This window comes from Dreissena polymorpha, chromosome 9, assembly GCF_020536995.1.
Source record: "Dreissena polymorpha isolate Duluth1 chromosome 9, UMN_Dpol_1.0, whole genome shotgun sequence".
In the NCBI taxonomy this organism is placed as follows: domain Eukaryota; kingdom Metazoa; phylum Mollusca; class Bivalvia; order Myida; family Dreissenidae; genus Dreissena; species Dreissena polymorpha.
This window is the reverse complement of record NC_068363.1, coordinates 49,436,163-49,459,276: the sequence shown is the minus strand read 5'-3', so window position 1 is coordinate 49,459,276 and position 23,114 is coordinate 49,436,163. Positions and strand designations below refer to the sequence as shown.

The following is a 23,114-nucleotide window of genomic DNA, read 5'->3' as shown; positions in this document are numbered from 1 at the left end:
CAGAGCTGGCTAGACTCTTGAAATCGTATAGAATGGATCCAAATTCGGTAAGTATCAATAGAGCTGGTTAACTATTGAAATCGTCTAGACGGGATCAAATTTTGGTAAGCATCAAGAGAGCTGGCTAGACTCTTGAAATCGTCTAGAATGGATCCAAATTCCGTAATAGAGCTGGCTATACTCTTGAAATCGTCTAGAATTGATCCCATTTTGGTAAGTATCAATGGAGCTGGCTAACTCTTGAAAGCGTCTTGAATGGATTCAATTTTAGTAAGTATCAATAGAGCTGGCTATACTCTTGAAATCGTCTAGAATGGATCCAATTTTGGTAAGTATAAATAGAGCTGGCTAGACTCTTGAAATCGTCTAGAATGGATCCAATTTCGGTAAGTATAAATAGAGCTGGCTAGACTCTTGAAATCATCTAGAATGGATCCCAAATTCGGTAAGTATAAATAGAGCTGGCTATACTCTTGAAATCGTCTAGAATGGATCCCATTTTGGTAAGTATCAATGGAGCTGGCTAACTCTTGAAAGCGTCTAGAATGGATCCCAATTTTAGTAAGTATCAATAGAGCTGGCTATACTCTTGAAATCGTCTAGAATGGATCCAATTTCGGTAAGTATAAATAGAGCTGGCTCGACTCTTGAAATCATCTAGAATGGATCCCAAATTCGGTAAGTATCAATAGAGCTGGCTATACTCTTGAAATCGTCTAGAATGGATCCCATTTTGGTAAGTATCAATGGAGCTGGCTAACTCTTGAAAACGTCTAGAATGGATCCCAATTTTAGTAAGTATCAATAGAGCTGGCTAGACTCTTGAAATCGTCTAGAATGGATCCAATTTCGGAAAGTATCAATAGAACTAGACTCTTGAAATTGTCGTATGGATTCCATTTTGGCAAGTATCAATAGAGCTGGCTAACTCTTGAAATCGTCTAGAATGGATACAATTTCGGTAAGTATCAATATAGCTGGTTAACTATTAAAATCATCTAGAATTGATCCAAATTTGGTAAGCATCAAGAGAGCTGACTAGACTCTTGAAATCGTCTAGAACGGATCCAATTTCGGTATCAATAGAGATGGCTAGACTCTATCAAAAGAGCTGGCTAGACTCTTGAATTTTTTTGTCTAGAATGGATCCAAATTTGGTAAGTATCAATACAGCTGGCTAGATTCTTGAAATCGTCTAGAATAGATACAATTTTGTTTTGACGAGCGGTACTTCGGTTGAAAAGACAGATTTTACTTGTAGCCATTGTGCATATCAACAGTTTTATTGATACTTTGACACCCTTTAATCCAAATTTGGTCTTTATCAACAGCGATTTTCTTTTCAAATAATTTATTAAACAAAAATCAAACATTGTCGTAAACGATGCTGCAAATATATAGATTTGGTATCCATTGTAGCAATTTATTTAGGATCCAATATAGTCATGAATGGAATGGAAGAATTGCCGTCTTTTAAAGATATGCCAGATGAAATAATTGAGTTAATATTAGGAGATAAATCGTTAAATTGTTATGACTTGACGAGAATTTCAGAAACATGCTCGAAATTGCACCAAATTAGTAACAATAATGACCTTTGGAAAAGGAAATATAAGCAAAGGTAAACACATTTTGTGGTTGTCTTTTAAGTTTTAGCCCTGATACTTTGATACAGAAGCCAGTTATAGTAACATTGTATTTGACCTCTTATTGGAAACAAATGGGAATCACTGTGGCACATTTTAATGACATTTTCACGCACAACATTATGAATATTATGTTACAAATGTATAAAAATTCAGCACAAAGATATACCATACACAACAATGATACAGTATGATACTTAAGGGTTATGGAGGTTTCGGTAAATGACAAGTTCGGTAAATTGATTTATAGAGTAAAAGCCGTGGAGGTTTCGGTAAATTGATTTTATAGAGGAGGTATACCTACAACGAGGTGTTAATGACACCTATTATCGGCTTACAATAACATTAGGGGCATTTATTTGCAAACTGTGGATTAATTTTGATGTACATTAATTGAGTTGTTTGGCACTAATTAAATTATCTGTTTAAATGTACGATGTTTGCAAAGTGTTATTATTAATTATCCAGGCTTGCAACCTATTAATATTCTAATCGATGGAGGTAAATTATATATTAAGGTCATGATCGTTTTGTAATTTATATATGTTTTTAAACAATTAGTTGATAAAAACCTTAATTAAAGAGTATTAGTTAAAAAAAATTATAATAATGTGGCTCTTACAAGAGGTGGCCTCCACAGGATGGCATAGACGCATCAACGCACGAGCGTGTTCAGCCAACCTTGGTCTTTACAAGTTGGCCAACCTTCTCAGAGAGGAATCTGAGACAGTTGATCTACATATACGGCTGGTTAGCCAGCACCTTCTCACGAAGATCAGACGGAAGAAGTATGTTACGATACACGGCAGACTACATCAAGCATGGGATGACTACGAAGAGGAGAAGCTGACAACCACTGAACTTCTGAGGATCATCAGCCTCATCAATGCCCTTGGACCATCCACAGCAGTCCACCACATGCTCGACGACGACGAGTCTTGAACGATGAACGACTAATATGGTTGAAATGTAACATTAAATTGAACAGTGTCGTACATGTATCTCATTTGTATTAGAAAATCTGAATGATAATAATGTGTCTTATTAATATTGTAGTGCGTCAAAAATGTACACGTATTAAATTTTATATATTGTTTTTTCTTGTGTTTTTCTCAACCAGAAAGAAATAATAAAACATATAAATAAATATAAAATTCAACATGAAATCATTTTTATTAAATCATAAGAAACTTTTTAAAATAGCATTAAACTTAATTGAAGAGCTTACATTGATTCCGCCATAAATCATTATTTCTTATTACTATTATGTTACTATTATGTTATTTAAATAAAAGCACCAATTTAAAAAACAAACAACAGTATTGCGTTATTTAAATCGTAAAATTAACTAGAAATTTCCTAACAGAATTCGTTTTTCAGAGGTAGCTCATTCATTTCTCTTAATTCTTTACCTTAGGCATAGCATTAATTACTCAACTCAAAAGTAATCCACAGTTTGCAAATAAATGCCCCCAATGTTATTGTAAGCCGATAATAGGTGTCATTAACACCTCGTTGTAGGTATACTTCTTCTATAAAATCAATTTACCGAAACCTCCACGGCTTTTACTCTATAAATCAATTTACCGAACTTGTCATTTACCGAAACCTCCAGCACCCATACTTAATATCCCACCAATGTCATGGAAAGGTTAGTTTATTCTCTTAAACAACTGATACATTCAACCATTTATGTCTTAAGATGTCAAGTAAATAAAACGTTTGTGTGTTTAGTGTGTTTTTTCACCATTTTGCAAATAGGGCCAAGTCACTTTGGATTGGGAAAAATCTGGACATTTTTAATTTAATTGGAAAATTAGTATTGTTGTTCTTTTGCCAAAGAATGCTAAAACATTTATTAGAAAATTGTTTCAATATTATTACTCTTTAGTTTTCAGACACTTATAACTTATAATTTTGTTTGTGTTTCTACTTTGAAATAATTACAACTTCACAGCTTCGCTAACTCTTGTCTGAAATGATACAGAACAAAAACTTAAAAACATTAAAAATAATGCTTCCTTAATGTTGGAAGAAGCGATTGTTTTCTACCGGTATACATGGTAATTTACCCAATTACGCAGATATTATGGTTCATTGCCCTCAGGCATGCATCTCCCAGGTTCTACGACCTTAATCTGTTTGTAAAAATCCATGATCAAAGTGTTACAAGATAAGCGTATTCAGTGCCAAAATCTGATAAATTAGCACTGTTAAGTATATTGTCAGAAAATTAAGAGTCATTAATGATAAACGAAAATGTTCATGTCCGAAAATAAAGTGTCACGAAAAATAATTATTTTGGCCCAAAAAAGAGGGTGTCTGAAAACTTAGAGTACTGCAATGACTATAAGTTTTTGGACACTAAGTTTTCGGACACCCCCTTTTTTAGCCAAAATATTTATTTTTCATGACTATATTTTCAGATATACATGTTTTCGTCCATAATTAATGACTCCAATTTTTCAGACAGTATATTTTACAGCGCTATTTTACTAGATTTCTGCCCTGTTTTCGCTTATGTGGGACCCTTAATTCGATCATGGAGTTTTACCACCGGATTTAAGTCATAAAACTTAGCACAGAATGCCCTGATCGAGGGCAATGGACCATAACAATTGCGTTATTGGATAGATTACCATGTATACCGGTAATGAACAATCGTTTCACCCAACAGCATTTGAAATATAGAGGATATTTGTTGGATTCGGTGGATTATCGATTTTAATTCACAAGTGATCATAGAAAATAATATTGTCACGAGTGGCGCAGCCACGAGTGAAAATATTTTTTTCTATGATCACCAGTGAATTAAAATCAATATTCCACCGAATCCAACAAATTTTCTTTTTATTTTATGCTTTTTTTCACAGTTTATATACATTGTTAAAGAGTTTAACTAAAGAATTTCGCTGAAATAATGACGTCATTTCGTAAAAAAATGACATCATTTCACAGTAAACAGTGAAAATTATCGATAATTTTCACTGATAATTTTCACTGTTTGAAACAGTGAATTTATCATTTTTCATTCACTGATATTTCTCTATAAACCACTGGAAAGCATAAAATAAATAGAGGATATTTGTTGGACTCGGTGGATTATCGATTTTAATTCACGAGTGATCATAGAAAATATATATTTTCTATGACCATGAGAGAATTAAAATCGATATTCCACCGAATCCAACAAATTTTCTTTTTATTTTATGCTTTTTTTCACAGTTTATATACATTGTTAAACAGTTTAAGTTAAGAATTTCGCTGGGATAATGACGTCATTTCGTGAAAAAATGATGTAATTTCACAGTAAACAGTGAAAATTATCAATAATTTTCACTGATAATTTTCATTGTTTGCAACAGTGAAATTATCAGTTTCAATTCACTGATATTTCTCTATAAACCACCGGAAAGCATAAAATAAAACATCATATTCAGGAAGCAGTATGGTTGTTTGTTTTATAACGTTTTATATACCATTTCAGGTAAGAGATTTCACATAAGTGAAGTTGTATTTTATTTAAAGCAGAGAAAGGAGAGTGCAACACCATACAATTAGTGCACATTTATTATTTGGTTTTATATTAATATAATTGTTGACAAACAAACATAACATATATGTCTGTAAATTTTCGGACACTCGTACTTTTTGAATATTTTGTGTATCTAAATTTTTGAACACAAATTTTTATTTTATTTTTAAGTGTCCGAAAACTTTGAGTTATTACGGTAATAACGGTTTATTATACCCCCACAAACGAAGTTTAGGGGGGTATATATGAGTGAGCTTGTCGGTCGGTCTGTCGGTCGGTCCGTATTAAGTGTCCGCTCTCTAACTCAAGTAGTTTTTATCCGATCTTCACCAAACTTGGTCAGAAGTTGTATCTAGATGATGTCTAGGCCAAGTTCGATATGGGTCATGCCGGGTTAAAAACTAGGTCACAGGGTCACTTAGTGCGTTTTAAACATTGAGCATGTTGTCCGCTCTCTAACTCAAGTAGTTTTTATCCGATCTTCACCCAACTTGGTCAGAAGTTGTATCTAGATGATGTCTAGGCCAAGTTCGATATGGGTCACGCCGGGTTAAAAACTAGGTCACGGGGTCACTTAGAGCGTTTTAAACATTGAGCATGTTGTCCGCTCTCTAATTCAAGTAGTTTTTATCTGATCTTCACCAAACTTTGTCAGAAGTTGTATCTAGATGATGTCTAGGTCAAGTTCGAACATTGGTCATGGCAGGTCAAAAACTAGGTCACGGGGTCATTTAGTGCGTTTTAAACATTGCGCATGGTGTCCGTTCTCTAATTCAAGTAGTGTACATCCGATCTTCACCACACTTGGTCAGAAGTTGTATCTAGATGATGTGTAGGTCAAGTTCGAACATGGGCCATGCCGGGTCAAAAACTAGGTCACGGGGTCACTTAGTGCATTTTAAAAATTGAGCATAGTGTCCGCTGTTTTTTGTGAAGACAACATGCAAAATATTCTGTGTCAATGAGGCATGTGGGGGTATTCGTCACGTCTAGTGACAAAGCTCTAGTTTAGTAAGGTTCAATTTATAGAGCTGGATGAGAACTATATGTAAAATGTGAGATTTAACACAAATTATTTTGTTGTTGAAACCTTCAATTAGGAATTTTTAGATCTCATTCTGAAAAAACATCAACCTTTTCCAATTTTGAATGGGGCCGAATACCAGCCCTGACTGTGAACCAAAAAATACAGATGTTGTTACAATATTGTAACTGTTTGTTTTAGGTGGAGGTCATCCCAACATTTGATTTCTGAAATAAATTACATCAGCTGGAAGGAAGAATTTATTACCAAACACAAGCTTGTTGCAAAAGCTTTCATGTTGTTGTGCAACATGTCACTTAAGCACTTCCACAAGGATGAACTTTCTAAAGAGGACTTTCATGAGTTTACAACACTTGCAGAGAGCCATGTTAGGGCAGGTGAATTTCTGGTGACTGAACTCCTGTCGCTTCTTCATGATAACCAACCGTGTGTATAAATGTGTGTTTTATCATTAATAGAAAACAACACAATAATTAACAAGTTGTGCATGTAATGAAATTGTATCTGTAAAGATCCATAAATTTGTTGTGAGCATCCCCTTATTAATAGTTTAACCTTGAAATCAAAATGTGTTAGCTGTTTAAATATGAAACCATGTTTTAAAAGCAGAATGGGTGTCAGAGTATAATAACAATATCCCTTTAACATTTAAATGCCTTTACAGAGTGCACTTGTTGCCCGTTTTTATATGTACCTAATTAAGCCAGAACATCAGAATGTCCCAAAGCTCTTCTCTTTGAATGCGGAGTGGATCTTACTCAAACTATCACATTTAAAGGACCTCGATGTGTAGATGATCACAAAGAAAGAAATTTTGGCTGCAGTGATTTTTGGCAAGATAATGGCCTTTTGTATGTTTGTCCACTCTAGATAACTCCCTGAAACCAATGTGTTCAAGTCCTCTTTAACTCTCTCAGTTTAATATCTTAATGTTAAGATGATTTGAAAGAAAAGAATTTTAGCGGAGATGAGTTTGTGTAAAATCTTTGTTTTTCCACTGTGGAATACATGTATATTGTTCCAAACTTTTGTATTTTTAACCCCCTTAGACTATTTTTAAAAATCTCACGCCAACTTTTTCAATGTGTAAATGTTTGTAAAGAAAGGAACATAAGTTGTGACTAGTTTTTGCTGAATTATTACATTGTCTCTTTGTCCACAGTAGAATATATAGCGGATTTGTTTGTATATATTTCCAAAATTGTAGGAAAAGTTATTTTATTCACAGATAGGTTAATATGACATCTGATCTTGATCTTTCGCAAATATGTTAAATGAGTTTTATGCTTTCCGTTGGATTATAGAGAAATATTAGTGAGATATAACTGATAAATCTCCGTTTTAAACTGAAAATAAACAGAGAAAATTATCAATTATTTCAATAATTGTTTTTGTATGTCGTGACATCATTACTTTAGTGTAATTCTCCAGTTTAAATAAGAAAGTACTCCTTTGTAAGTATAAAATAAAAATAAAATCTGTAGGATTCGTTGAAATGTCGATTTTTAATCACTCGTGATCAAAGAAAAAATATTGTTTCTGTGATCACGAGTGATTTGAAATCAATATTCAACAAAATCCAACAAATTATTTATCCTGTATTTAATTTGAATTATTGTTAGAATTTTTATAATTGAAACGCATAAAAAAAGAACATTTTGCCTAAGCGTACAAATAATACTGTGAATTTCAGAGCTTCCATCACTTTTACCAAATAATCTCATACTCATGACTTTCAGAGATGAGAAACTGACCCTGAAGTTTTATGCTGCACAAGTTGTTCGCCACATTCAACATCTCCTACTCAAACCAAAAATACTTGCATACCTGAATGATGTACCTCAGGAGGAACAAAACATAGAAATTGGTAAGTATGCATGGGATGGCTGCTTAAATGACACTTTTAATTGAGTCGTGCTCTATAAAAAGGGGGTTTAATGCATGCGCTTAAAGTGTTGACCGAGATTAGCCTGTGCAGTCTGCTTTTATGGTATTTTTCGTTTAAAGATAGTCTCTTCTTAGCAAAAATCCAGTTTAGGGAGAAAGTATTGTCCCTGATTAGCCATTTGCGGACTGCAAAGGCTCATCTGGGATGACACTTTACGCACAAGCATTAAACCCCCTTTTCACAGAGCACATCCCAATTGTATTCTAAATATTGTAAGTGCTGGTAGATTGTTTTCTCAATATCAAATTAGGACAAATATGAGACTCACAAAGTGTTTGGATTTTTTTTTTAAGTTTACAGTATACAGTACAGGGCCCTCAATCTGTCAAATTCACTGCCGAAATTCGGCCGCATTCCCCCACCTGAAAAGTACCGGTATACTTTTTTCCCCATTTTAATAGATAGATGTGTCTCATGATTATTATATCTCAATTCTATTTTAATTTAATCTGGTCAAACATGCTAAATTATGAAAAAAAAGCAATGAATATAGTGCAAACATGTACAAATGTAATAATTTGAGAGCAAGTAAAAAATCCCCCATAAAAGGGGAACTCCGCGAAAATTCCCCCTGCTATGGGTAGCGACCTGCTTCCCCTAAAATGGATAGAGGGCCCTGCAGTAGATGATTTACCTCATTAAAAGTTAAATATCATAACCTGAAAAATGAATGGAGGAAAACTCAGGTACATTATGAAATAATTGTTTAATATGTTTGTGCTGAGGTAACTAAAGACCAAAACCCACTCCTTCAGCGTTATGAATGACAGATATCAGATACTTGATTATTTTAGTATTTATACATACTATGTTAGAATTGTAAGATAACATGTATTTAAAACTGAATACTATTATAGGATTGAATGCTTGCAGTGGTCTCTACAAAAATTTGAGTAGCAAGTTATATTTTCAAAGTAGCCAGCTACTAAGAACTAAAAGGGGCTTTTTTATGCTGTTTTGAATTGATATTTTGGTGAAAAGTAGCCGGCGCCAAGAATGTTAGTTAGGGGTGCTGGTGCTTCCAGAGAACACTGTGCTTGTACTATCAAAATAACTCAGTGAAGGAACAATAGTCATCAAAACAGGTGTTGATGTATTTTCCTCAAGACTCATTTGTATGTTGCTCTGAAAAAAATAGGGTTTAACCCTTTGCATGCTGGGAAATTTGTCATCTGCTAAAATGTCGTCTGCAGAATTTCTAAAATTAGCATTTTCTTCGATTTTTTTCAAAGAATACTATCAGAATAGCAAACAGTTTGGATCCTGATGAGAAGCCACGTTCTGTGGCGTCTCATCTGGATCCAAACTGTTTGCAAAGGCCTTCAAAATTCGGTCCCCGTACTGAAAGGGTTAATTCATTTGCATAAAGTGTCATCCTAGATTCATGCTTAACCCTTTTCACCTTAACTGGATTTGTGTTTAGAGGCGACTTCCTTTTAATAAACAATACAGTTAAAACTGAAAGTGTAATCCTTGATATTTGGGACAATTCTTTAGGCACATGCTTTTAGGCAGGTTTTCCTAGATCTAGGCTCATTATGCAGGTGCAGCTCTTGTTGCTTTGTGGTGTCAACCTACTGAAAGGATAGCTGAGAGTGACGTGGTCAAACAGCTGGACGAATTGTCCGATGAGGTTAGAGACATTCTGCAGAGGGCTCATCCTGAACATGCGGTCTTACATCAGAACATCATTCAGGATGGTAACATCAGCATTCTTATTACTTCTGTAGAAATGGAATGGTAAGACAAATTACGTACTTAATGATATCAAATGAGTTATGTTGCAATTTTAGTTTGACTGAATGTGTTAGGTATGTAATTTTTTTTCTTAAATAAGCATATGTCTTTGTTAAACAAAGATGGCATTATTTTATTTGTTACACTATTTTTTAAACTGAAAACAAGATATACCGGTACTGACAACTACTGTAGGAAAGGATGGTCTACTAATATTAAATGTTGAAGGTAAAAAAAATCTGCGTTTACATTGTGTTTATTACATGCTTTATAGAGTTTATTGTTGCTGCATAGTTTTTTTAGCTCACCTGTCACGAAGTGACATGGTGAGCTTATGTGACCGTGTGATGTCCGGCGTCCGTATGTGCGTGTGTGCGTCCGTCAACAATTTGCTTTGTAGAGGTAGAGGTCACAGTTTTCATCTAATCTTTATGAATTTTGGTCAGAATGTTTATCTTGATGAAATCTGGGTTGGGATTGGATTGTATTTGTTTCATCTGGGGTCAAAAACTAGGTCACTAGGTCTAAAACTAGGTCAAATAATTGAAAAACCTTGTGTAGACTATAGAGGTCGCAGTTTTCTTCCAATCTTTATCAAATTTTGTCAGAATGTTTATCTTGATGAAATCTGGGTTGGGATTGTATTTAGGTCATCTGAGGTCAAAAACTATGGTAGGTCACTAGGTCAAAAACTAGGTCAAATAATAGAAACACTTTGTGTAGACAATAGAGGTCGCAGTTTTCATCCAATCTTTATGAAATTTGGTCAAAATGTTTATCTTGATGGAATCTGGGTTGGGATTGTATTTGGGTCATCTGGGGTCAAAAACTAGGTCACTAGGTCAAAAACAAGGTCAAATAATAGAAAAACCTTGTATAGACAATAAAGGTCGCAGTTTTCATCCAATCTTTATGAAATTTGGTCAGAATCTTTATCTTGATGAAATCGGGGTTAGGATTGTATTTGGGTCATCTGGGGTCAAAAACTAGGTCACTAGGTCAAATAATAGAAAAACCTTGTGTAGACAATAGACGTCCAGTTTTTATCCAATCTTTATGAAATTTGGTCAGATTGTTTATCTTGATGAAATCTGGGTTGGGATTGTATTTGGGTCATTTGAGGTCAAAAACTAGGTCACTAGGTCAAATAATAGAAAAACCGTCAACAATTTGTTTGTGTAGACAGTAGAGGTCACAGTTTTCATCCAATCTTTATGAAATTTGGTCAGAATGTTTATCTTGATAAAAACTGGGTTTGGATTGTATTTGGGTCATCTGGGGTAAAAAACTAGGTCACTAGGTCAAAAACTAGGTCACTAGGTCAAATAATAGAAAAACCTTGTATAGACAATAGAGGTCGCAGTTTTCATCCAATCTTTATGAAATTTGGTCAGAATGTTTATCTTGATGAAATCTGGGTTGGGATTGTATTTGGGTCATCTTGGGTCAAAAACTAGGTCACTAGGTCAAATAATAGAAAAACCTTGTGTAGACAATAGAGGTCACAGTTGTCATCCAATCTTCATGAAATATGGTCAGAATGTTTGTCTTGAACAAATCTGGGTTGGGATTGTATTTGGCTCATCTGGGGTCAAAAACTAGGTCACTAGGTCAAATAATAGAAAAACCTTGTGTAGGCAATAGAGGTCACAGTTTTCATCCAATCTTTATAAAATTTGATCAGAATGTTTATCTTGGTGAAATCTGGGTTGGGATTGTAATAGGGTCACCTGGGGTCAAAAACTAGGACAATAGGTCAAATATTAGAAAAACCTTGTGTAGACAATAGAGGTCACAGTTTTCATCCAATCTTTATGAAATTTGGTCAGAATGTTTATCTTGATGAAATCTGGGTTGGGATTGTATTTGGTTAGTCAGGTGAGCAATTCAGGGCCATCATGGCCCTCTTGTTTTTATTTAAACACTTTTATTACATGTAAAAATCATGCAACTTGCATTCAATATTTAACAATAATTCCAGTTTATTTAATTTATTTTTCAACAAATGTACACTATAATAATAGTATTAGGTTTTTATTCCCTCCTTCAAAAGGGAGGCAAAAAGCAGTCACACTCTGCATCTTCCTAGGCGTCTGATGTTGCTCTGAAAATTCCTTCCTCAGCCATAACTTTACCATATATTGGTGATTTTAAAATAACTTGGCACAAATGTAAACCATTATAAAACAACATCATGCCTGGAACACCTGTCTGCCTAGTTTCAATGTCATGCTTACATGTCAAGGTGAAAGGTCAACTTGGCCATAATACAGCTTGTATGCACTTTTATATTTTATATTAAAAAGAGTCGTTCTAAGAAAACTGGGCATAATGCATGTGCGTAAAGTGTCGTCCCAGATTAGCCTGTGCAGTCCGCACAGGCTTATCAGGGATGACACTTTCCGCCTAAATTGGATTTTTTCTAAGAAGAGACTTCATTTAAACGAAAAATGTCATAAAAGCGGAAAGTGTCGCCCCTGATTAGCCTGTGCGGACTATTCTGGGACGACACTTTACGCACATTCATTATGCCCAGTTTTCTCAGAACACGACATTTTATATTAAAAATATAGACTCATTAACCATTTTAAACCAGGTAAAAGTAAGAGGTCATAAGTCAGCTTGTTCAACTTGATCCTTTTTAGGGTGCATATGTCATCTGATATTGACAGCTCTTGTTTGTGTGAAATTCTTATTTCGCATTTATTTATGCCAACAGTATCTATAGAGTATGATTATTTCTGAATATTTATTTGTTCTGATTTTCCATTCTAGGATTAAAGGAAGATAGTCAGACTATGGAGTGGAGTTGGCATATTTTGGATGCCATTAACACTGTCCTGTACTTAAAACACAGTTTCAAAGGCGGCAATTTTCACAACTATTGTCCTCAAGATAACTTTATAGACAAAGTATGTGCAGGCATTTTTGCTGTTAAACCCCTCTTGACCAGTATTCACCATAAATAGATCATAAGTTGATCCTATGTGAACAACTAAATTTATGATGTTTGTGTGCCCTCTGATGGTTTTGGTTTACAATATGTTTAAGAACAAGATATCTGTTTACTTTTTGAAATACATTACATTCACCAAGACCTGTAAATAATACAGCCACAGGAAATTTGGAATACGGACAAAACCCCTCCCGGACAAAAACCCTCCCGTCATTTTCATAGGGGGCGAACAAAAACCCTCCCATGAAAAAAGGGGGCGGACAAAAACCCTCCCATGAAAAACGGGGGCGGACAAAAGCCCTCCCGTGAAATCAATTCAACACAGACAAATGTAATTGTTTCACACAGTGTTGCATTCATTAATCCAACTGTGAATCTGCAACTAATTTTAGTTTTTAATTAGATTAATCACATAATCAATTCAAAGCAATTAAACACCGACACAATGTTGCATTCATTAATCCGAAAGAAAAACTCAAGGCCGACAACATTTGCTCAAAATTTAAAACTGTGAATCTGCAACATTTAAAAATCATTTTGTTTTTGTAAGTGAAGTAACAACTACAAAAAATAAATATCTCGGATAACCTTCAACAAAAGAAAATGTTGGAAATGACATTTGGAAATGACTGATTTCGAATTAAAAATGTATAAACAATCATTGGTACTTGAATTCGTGGCTCAGATTTCATGGGTGGGCTTTTGTCCGCCCCCGTTTTTTCATGGGAGGGTTTTTGTCCGGCCCCATTTTTTCATGGGAGGGTTTTTGTCCGGCCCTATAAAACTGACGGGAGGGTTTTTGTCCGGGAGGGATTTTGTCTGGCATTCAGGAAATCTATCTATTATTATGCAAAAAACAACAACTTTGTTCCCTTAGAGGTTTTGTGTATGGGTCATGGCAATTAATAATTGTCATGGGTTTAGCCAGTACTATATATTCACACAATTCTTACTTTGCCAATCATGATTCAACATTCTCTAACCATATACCATTATCACAGTCAAATATGAGCAATTTTACAGACAACTTTCTTTACCCTTTTACCACTTGGATACGTATTTTGATGCATTCGTAGTCCCTTTAGAAAATTACATTTGATTAAATACCTATATAATAGATTCAATTTTTAAAGGCTTCATTTCCAACCCTTACATACTGGTGAGCAGCAAACAGCATAAAACCTGAACAGACTGCGAATTACTCGCAGGCTGTTCTTGTTTTATGCTGTTGCCCATAGCTATTTTCACTTTGCTTCTGTGTGGGAAAGGGTTAAGAAGTTCCCCTTTTGGTCCTCCATCCTAATCATACCTCATACAGATTTGTGTAAACCTAATATCAAATTATAGTTATTAATGCTCACTTATAAAGAAAATAAAGTAAAAAGTAGAAAGAGTTTTTGTGATATCTTAATTGGACACTGTAATTATTATTATTTTCTGCTAATTCATTTCAAACAAAGTAAATAGAAACGTTTGTTATCAAATCACTGTGCTTGATTGTATCACTCAATTGCAGGCATTGAAGACCAAAAAGGGAACACCCATCATCATGTGCATAATATATGCTGCTCTTGCCAGACGACTGGGGGTGGTGTTAGAGCCAGTAAATCCTCCATACCACTTCATGTTGAGATTCAAACAACATCCCTTGTGAGTATTGTCTTCAAACTTGCTGAGTGTTTGTTGAGCAACACATAAAGAAATCATTCTCAAACTATCAAATAAATATCAAAAATGTGTAGTCATGTATGAGTCATTGCAAATGCAAGGAATTTTCATTTGGATCATGTTTAAGTAAAATATTTGCTACATATTTGTATAACCATTTTTGTCAATTTGATGTTCGTCTATAAAATCCCACTGGCAAAATCTATCATTGAGAAATATCATCGAAGTATTTCTCTTTAAGTAATTGGCTTATGAAGTTGAACATAGGCAAACAACGAAAAATAGCTATAAGTAAGCCTCTCTCTTGGAAAAAAGGGCAGTCCACATTGGCTAATCAGGGATGACACTTTGGAAAACAGGCCAGTCCACATTGGCTAATCAGGGATGACACTTTGGAAAATAGGCCAGTCTACATTGGCTAATCAGGGATGACACTTTGGAAAATAGGCCAGTCCACATTGGCTAATCAGGGATGACACTTTGCATTAACTGGACAGTCCACATTGGCTAATCAGGGATGCCACTTTGAATTAACTGGATTTTCACTAAGGCTTTACGCACATGAACTAATCCTGTGTTCCCAGAATGAGATTCCACTATATTTATACAGTGGAACAGTTGACTCAAAGTTTATTGATTGATTGATGAAACTTGGCCTGCTACTTGCAGCAAGCCTCCTGATCAGATGTACGTCTACATCAATGCTTTTGATGGTGGCAAAAGACTGGAATTCAGCGATGTTGCTCAGGAGATAGAGGTGGATCCTGACTTGATCACAGAAGACACCATGGTCTGTGTAACGCCTTGTTACGTAAGTAGGCGATGCTGTGTGCAGTTAACTCATATTTTACTAGAACCATTAATACATGTATTAAAAATGACCCTAAACTTGTTTCAACAAAGTTTGAGGTCAGTGGATTATTAATAATCATTTGAATGTCTTCAATGTTTATAACGCTGTTTAAAAACTGGGTACTAGAAGAATAGACTTTTGTTTTCAATTATACTGATGCAGAGAAATGAAATGATTCCTTGCATATACAATCCACCTGTGTACAGTAGCCAGTAATGGGAAGTGATCAAAGTGGCTGCTGTAGGCAGGTTGCTGCTATATTTAGGAGACCTTAATGAGAAAATATTCTTAGTGCACAAACATGACATAAACATCATTTTCATTATAACCACCACAACTTAATTTTAATAACTGATTTGTGTTATGACATAAATGTTTCAAACCACATAGAATCATCCTCAATCAAAACAATCTCTAGATAGTGCCTTATGCTAAAACACTCACATATCTTCTGGATGATAGAAGATTGCATTCTGTGCTGAATGAGTCCGTCCTGATAATGTGGTCCACCATTTTCTAATTGTTAAAAGCACTAATAAGTGATAATTGAAAAAGTGATTATTATTTAAATGTGTTACACACTCTGGTATAGTTTATTTTGAAGATTTCCCTGTTATTATTGCAGTGAAAAACTTCTCCATACCCTATTATTAGTATTCTCACAGTGGGCAGCATTTTTATGTTCCCCACCACTATAGTGGGGGACATATTGTTTTTGCCCTGTCTGTTGCTTTGTTTGTTGTTTGTTTGCTCAAACCTTAACATTTTGCAATAACTTTCGCAATATTGAAGATAGCAACTACATATTTGGCATGCATGTGTATCTCATGGAGCTGCATATTTTGAGTGGTGAAAGGTCAAGGTCATCCTTCAAGGTTAAAGGTCAAATATATGGGTCAAAATCGCTTATTTAATGACTTGCAATATTGAAGATAGCAACTTGATATTTGGCATGCATGTGTATCTCATGGAGTTGCATATTTTGAGTGGTGAAAGGTCAAGGTCGAGGTCATCCTTCAAAGTCAAAGGTCAAATATATGGGGACATAGTGTTTCACAAACACATTTCTTGTTTATTATGGCCCCACGGTCCCACCACTATAGTGGAGGACATATTGTTCATGCTCTGTCTGTTGCTTTGTTTGTTTGTTGCTCCAACTTAAACATTTTGCAATAACTTTTGCAATATTGAAGGTAGCAACTTCATATTTGGCATGTATGTGTATCTCATGGAGCTGCACATTTTGAGTGGTGAAAGGTTCAAGGTCAAAGGTCAAATATATGGGTCAAAATCGCTCATTTAATGTACACTTTTGCAATAATGTAGATAGCTACTTGATATTTGGCATGCATGTGTATCTCATTGAGCTGCACATTTTGAGTGGTGAAAGGTCAAGGTCAAACATATGGGGACATAGTGTTTCACAAACACATTTCTTGTTTAATTTATCACTGCCACCAACTGCAATAAGATTCTTCAACCCTGCAATATACATTATGATGTCAGAAGAAAGAGACAACAACAAGACCTCACAATAAGCTTGTAACTGATTAACAAGTTTGAAAAATTGCTTTTTCATCTGAATTGTGAAATACTGACCACTGGCGGCTTATGTCAGGTGACTGTCTTACTCTGGTGTAATGAACACAAGTTTTTGTTGGGAAGGGGGATATAGACTGATCTCTTTACTCAGGGGACCGCTTTACTCAGGTGCCTGCTTAGTCAGGTTGGACTGTAAAATACTGGTAATGTAATTTTTAAAATCAATTTCTTGCATATACATTCTTCTTAGTTTGACTTAGCTAAATACAAGATAAATGTAGGTTTAGGTTTGTGAAATTGCTTATCAAAAACTTTACTTTGCATTTACCAACTTTGATGAAACTTAGGTCTTTAATGCCAGTTGGGCTAAGGGTCTATTTTGAAAGAATAGATGAAGAGTTTCTTTTAAATAACTTCATTAAGGATGGAGATATTTTAATTAGATTTTATGTGAGGGTAGCTAAGTTGCTGATCTAGCGTGGCATTACATTTCAGGCCAGAAAGGTCAAGGTCAATTTTACTAACAATAAAACAAATATCGCCTGTCAGTATCTTATGCTTGGATGTAGATACTTTGCTTTAATTTTTGTAAAGATAGTGTACATGCAGACCTGGTCGGGGATCATATTTGATGCTTAATTGGTTTAGGTCACTGGTACACAATAAAGAAAAAATGTTTCCTCAAAATATTTTTTTTTTGTAGGTATTATTATATTGTGTGTGTATCGAGCATATATACGGTTTAAGCTTGTGGTTGCATAATGTGCCAGTTAGGTCAAGATGAAGATCATTTTGACTTTATATGAACCATGCTCTGTGAAAAGAGGGGTTTAATTCATATGCGTAAAGTGTCGTCCCAGATTAGCCTGTGAAGTCTGCTAAGGCTAATCAGGGACAACACTTTCCGCTTAACTGTATTTTTGCTTAGAAGATACATTCTTTAAACAAAAAATCTTAATAAAGCGGAAAGTGATTAGTCTGTGCAGGCTAATTTGGGACAATACTTTGTGCACATGCATTAAACCCCCTTTTCACAGAGCACAGCTTATATATGATTGACGCACTAAGTAGTGTTTTGATGAAGGTGTTGTGTTGAGATATGTGTGTAGGTAAAATTTATGCTGACCTTTCTAGGGATTTAATAGTTATTATACCCCCACAAACGAAGTTTAGGGGGGTATATAGGAGTGAGCTTGTCTGTCTGTCTGTCTGTCGGTCGGTCTGTCTGTCGGTCCGTATTAAGTGTCCGCTCTTTCTTATTCAAGTTGTTTTCATCCGATCTTCACCAAACTTGGTCAGATGTTGTATCTAGATGATGTCTAAGTCAAGTTCGAATATGGGTCATGCCGGGTCAGAAATTAGGTCACGGGATCACTAAGTGCGTTTTAAACATTGAGCATGATGTCTGCTCTCTAAAAAATTCAATAATTTTCATCCGATCTTCACCAAACATGGTCAGAAGTTGTATCTAGATGATCTTAAGGCCAAGTTCGAACATGGGCCATGCCAGATCAAAAACAAGGTCATGTGGTCACTTATTACGTTTTACACATTCAGCATGGTGTCCGCTCTCTAATTCAAGAAGTTTTCATCCGATCTTCACCACACTTAGTCAGAAGTTGTATCTAGGTGATGTGTAGGTCAAGTTCGAACATGGGCCATGCTGGGTCAAAAACTAGGTCACAGGGGTCACTAAGTGCGTTTTAAACATTGAGCATGGTGTCAGCTGTTGTTTGTGAAGACAACATGCACAATATTCTTAGTCAATGCGGCATGTGGGGGTATTCGTCACGTCTGTGACAAAGGTCTAGTTTGAATTATAATGAAATAATTGGTAACACTATGAAACTCTAGTTTTGGCTTGTATTGATAATAATTTTCAAAGTTGAATTTTACATATAGCTAACTACCAGTATGTAACTATCTAGTTTTGGCTTGTATTTATGATAATTTTGGAAGTTTCATTTTGCATAAAGCTACCAGTATGTAACTATCACATATATTCAACATAAAATATGTCTCCACAGTCATAAGTGATATATCAGGTGACTGAAATGTACATTACTTTTTCAAAGCAGAAAAAAAGTCAATCGTGCTGTCATGGGACAGCTCTTGTTTCTATATTGTTAACCCTTTGCATGCTGGGAAATTTGTCGTCTGCTAAAATGTCTTCTGCTGAATTTCTAAAATTAGCATTTTCTTCATTTTTTTTTCAAAGAACACTATCAGAATAGCAAACAGTTTGGATCCTGATGAGACGCCACGTTCTGTGGCGTCTCATCTGGATCCAAACTGTTTGCAAAGGCCTTCAAAATCCGGTTCCCGCACTGTAAGGGTTAATTCACAATTGAAAACAAATTGATGAATATTGCATGCACTATTGGTGTCTATTTAAGTCTTTCCATCTGTGTATACAGGTGATTGAACTAGAGGTTCGTAATGTAGTGCACATCGGCCACGAGCTAGGAAAGTCAGGGGACTATACTCTACTGAGAACTGCACTAGAGTGGTCTGTCTTAATGAAGGGAGATAATATTGAGGCCCGTATGAATCTGGCAAGAATCAACCTCCATCTAGGAGTCAACTTAGAGGAGGTAGGAGTTTCTTCGACTGATACTTGTTGACCCAGTCCCATTTTTCTTGAATTGCAAAGAAGTCATTAATCTCATTTCCAGCTGACACCCTTAACAGACCATCCAGATCACATACTGTTTCAACAAGTATAACTTATAGTAAACCATTATTGGTACATACAAGGAATCAGCCTTGTCTTTACCTATGGATTTTTTTCCAATGTTGTAATGATTATTATTTCAACTAATTTGATTCATCTTTTTCAGAGTTTTAATTCTGCATGTATTTATGATTATTACATCTGGATCATGTACCAGGGTGTTCTGTGTACTTTACTGAAACATGTGTTATTAAGTGGAAGTTTGAATGTTTTTCTTGCAAATGTATTTAAATGCAGTGTATTTTAAAATAATAATTACAAGTGGTTTCTTAAAATTCCTCAAGTGAAAATTTCACTCATGAATAATTATCATACAGTTAGTTGTTTATTACACAATATTGCACTGCCAGTTGTAATGTGTATAAACTAATGCATAATATAGACAATTTGAAAGTTTGTAAAGTGCAATATTTGCCAGTGTTAGAAATAGAGTTTGGCTCAGGGGGGAAATGAGGCCTAATGCATTGCATTTTGGCCGTGTTCTGTGAAAAGGGGGTTAAATGAATGTGCGTAAAGTGTCGTCTCAGATAAGTCTGTGCAGCCTGCACAGGCTATTTAGGAACTACACTTTCCGCTTTTATGGTATTTTTCGTTTACAGAAAGTCTCTTCTTTGCATAAATCCAGTTTAGGCGGAAAGTGTTGTCCCTGATTAGACTGTGCGGACTGCACAGGCTAACCTGGGACAATACTTTATGCACATGCATTATATCTTGTTTTCACAGTGCAAGGCTCATTTAGTTTTTTTCAGGGATTAACCTATTCAGTCCTTTTGTTTGAAGGAAGTCTCTTCTAAGCAAATATCCAGAATAGGCGGAAAGTTTGGTCCCTGATTAGCCTGTGCAGAGTGCAGAGGTTAATCTGGGATGACACTTTAGGTACATGCATTAAGCCCCGTTTTCACAGAGCAAGGCTTATATATTTTTGTTAACTTCTAATGACAATTTATATGCACACTTATTTTACATTTCTGCTTTAAGGCTCAACAAATGTTGCAATATGTGGCGGGTACAAGATCTCTGTCTACAGCACTGTTTGACCCTGTGGCGCATTTGCTTAATGCTGTAACAGAGAAGGCCTCTGTTCTAAATGAACGAAACAAAAACCACAAGGTAAGTTTGAATGTCTATTCAGACAATATAACTCAGAATAAGGTGTAATTAATTACTCATTTTTCTGTTAATAATGATACTCTGTGATAATTGTATATCTACCCCTTAGGTATGTTAGGTACAATTTTACAGAATCAAATTTTTTATGTTGCAGATAAAAGTCATAAAGAGGAAGAAATCTAAGACTGTTGAGTTTGCTGTTGGACTGGTAATGATACATAAAAGGTACACATATCTAGGCTATTATGTTGTTTAAATCTCTTCAACAGATTTTATATTTATATAACTATGTTTACATAAAGAAAAATTTAATATTTTTTTATGACAAAAAGGACAGCTGTTTATTAAGTACAGAGTATTTGGTTGCATAACTATAAAGCAATCATCTAAAATTTGTATGCTTCCTTAGGGGGGCATATAGTTGTTGCTCTGTTCGTCTGTCTGAATGATAATTTTGATGGAATTGAGGTTTTGTAGGTCTGCAACGAAAATTCTTGAAATTAATGATTTATTTAATTAATAATTTCAATCTGTCTGTCCATTCTTCTGTCAGGCTTTCCCTATCTGCAGAGAACTCAGACACTAATGATCTGAATTAGATAAAACTTGATATTCAGCTCCAGTATAGGTTGGACATTTTACATCTTTTTTATGTTATTAAGGTCTTATGATTTTTCATTGAGTTATAGTCTCTTTATCTGTTTATGGTGGACATGCACATAATAATTTGCTTATTTTATTGTATAAAAGAATTGCTTAACACAGTGATTCAAAATTACGTATATAAAAGAAGTTAAGTATTGAATACAGATATGTTTGTTTATTGAGGCAGAGGATACTTGAGGCATGTGCCCCGCTATTGGTTTAAGTTTTCATGCTGTGCAAAAAACATATCTTTAGTTGACAATTGCTTTATATGTGTGTCACGTAATCGTTCATAGTTCATGGACGACACATAGTTACTAACAATGTTCATTACTCTTAAATTACCGGTGTGTAGCCTATCATTCGATGTCTCGTCATGCGCGTATTGCCAAGATGACGAGTTTTGCATAAACTACCATTTTCTCGTGTCGCGCATGGGACAAGTCCGTCCCTCCATATTTATGTCAGTTTCTCTGCATAATGTAGGATAAAATATTCAACAACACCACATATCAGTTTCTAGTCCAATTTAATGTCTGAATTAACTAATATTTATGCCCCCCTTGCTTTGCTCATGTCGGTCGGTCCGTCCGTCCGTCCACCAGGTGGTTGTCAGACGATAACTCAAGAACGCTTGGGCCTAGGATCATGAAACTTCATGGGTAGATTGATCATGACTCACAGATGACCCCAATTGATTTTGAGGTCACTAGGTCAAAGGTCAAGGTCACGGTGACCAGAAATAGTAAAATGATTTTCGGATGATAATTCAAGAACGCATATGCCTAGGATCATGAAACTTCATAGGTAGATTGATCATGACTCGCAGATGACCCCTATGGATTTTGAGGTCGCTAGGTCAAAGGTCAAGGTCACAGTGACCCGAAATAGTATAATGATTTTCGGATGATAACTCAAGAACGCATATGCCTAGGATCATGAAACTTCATAGGTAGATTGATCATGACTCGCAGATGACCCCTATTGATTTTGAGGTCACAAGGTCAAAGGTCAAGGTCGCGGTGACCCAAAAAAGTAAAATGATTTTCGGATGATAACTCAAGAACGCATTTGCCTAGGATCATGACACTTCATAGGTACATTGATCGTGACTCGCAGATGACCCCTATTGATTTTCAGGTAACTAGGTCAAAGGTCAAGGTCACAGTGACAAAAAACGTATTCACACAATGGCTGCCAGTACAACGGACAGCCCATATGGGGGGCATGCATGTTTTACAAACAGCCCTTGTTCAGTTATACAAATACGTTGTAATTGCTACATGATTGTGTCTTTTCCATCTGTCCACCTCTAGGTCTAAACGCTAACTGAACTATTTCCCTCTAACATTTGCCCCGTGAAACTCAGTTATGAATCCCATTGGTCAGTCTTCTAAATAAGCTGATTGGCTAGATTACTAAGAATCCCATTGGTCAGTCTATGCGTTGCTTGACCAATACAAACATACCCGGACTTGTGTCAACTATACTATTCTTGAATCTCTCCCTCATCGATAAGCTTATATGTGCACTTTGTGACTGTCATGTTTACTGGCCCTTTTGATAAAATTTTCAATATTTCTTACATGAGGTAAACCCACATATTCCACGTACAATTTCAAACCATAATGTTACATGTTGTTTTTTTGTTGGGGGGGGGGGGGGTTTAACACAAGCGAAAAAAAAAGAAGTTTT

General features: G+C 35.3%; 1 protein-coding gene across 5 annotated transcripts in view; it reads left to right on the top strand.

The window, feature by feature from the left end:
- Positions 1-1,422: 1,422 nt before the first annotated feature.
- The window catches only part of LOC127846491 (F-box only protein 21-like), a 33,259-nt gene continuing 11,567 nt past the window's right edge, over positions 1,423-23,114 (top strand). Inside the window, exons 1-10 of one of the 5 annotated variants that reach the window (XM_052377777.1) lie at positions 1,423-1,621; positions 6,407-6,652; positions 7,966-8,093; positions 9,719-9,874; positions 12,687-12,823; positions 14,384-14,517; positions 15,205-15,346; positions 19,348-19,524; positions 20,643-20,774; positions 20,929-20,999. In XM_052377777.1, coding sequence (XP_052233737.1) covers positions 1,446-1,621; positions 6,407-6,652; positions 7,966-8,093; positions 9,719-9,874; positions 12,687-12,823; positions 14,384-14,517; positions 15,205-15,346; positions 19,348-19,524; positions 20,643-20,774; positions 20,929-20,999 — 1,499 coding nt within the window. In that variant the 5' untranslated portion in view covers positions 1,423-1,445. The remainder of the gene's footprint in view (positions 1,622-6,406; positions 6,653-7,965; positions 8,094-9,718; positions 9,875-12,686; positions 12,824-14,383; positions 14,518-15,204; positions 15,347-19,347; positions 19,525-20,642; positions 20,775-20,928; positions 21,000-23,114) is intronic. The other 4 variants (XM_052377774.1, XM_052377772.1, XM_052377773.1 and 1 more) reach the window with 4 other exon arrangements.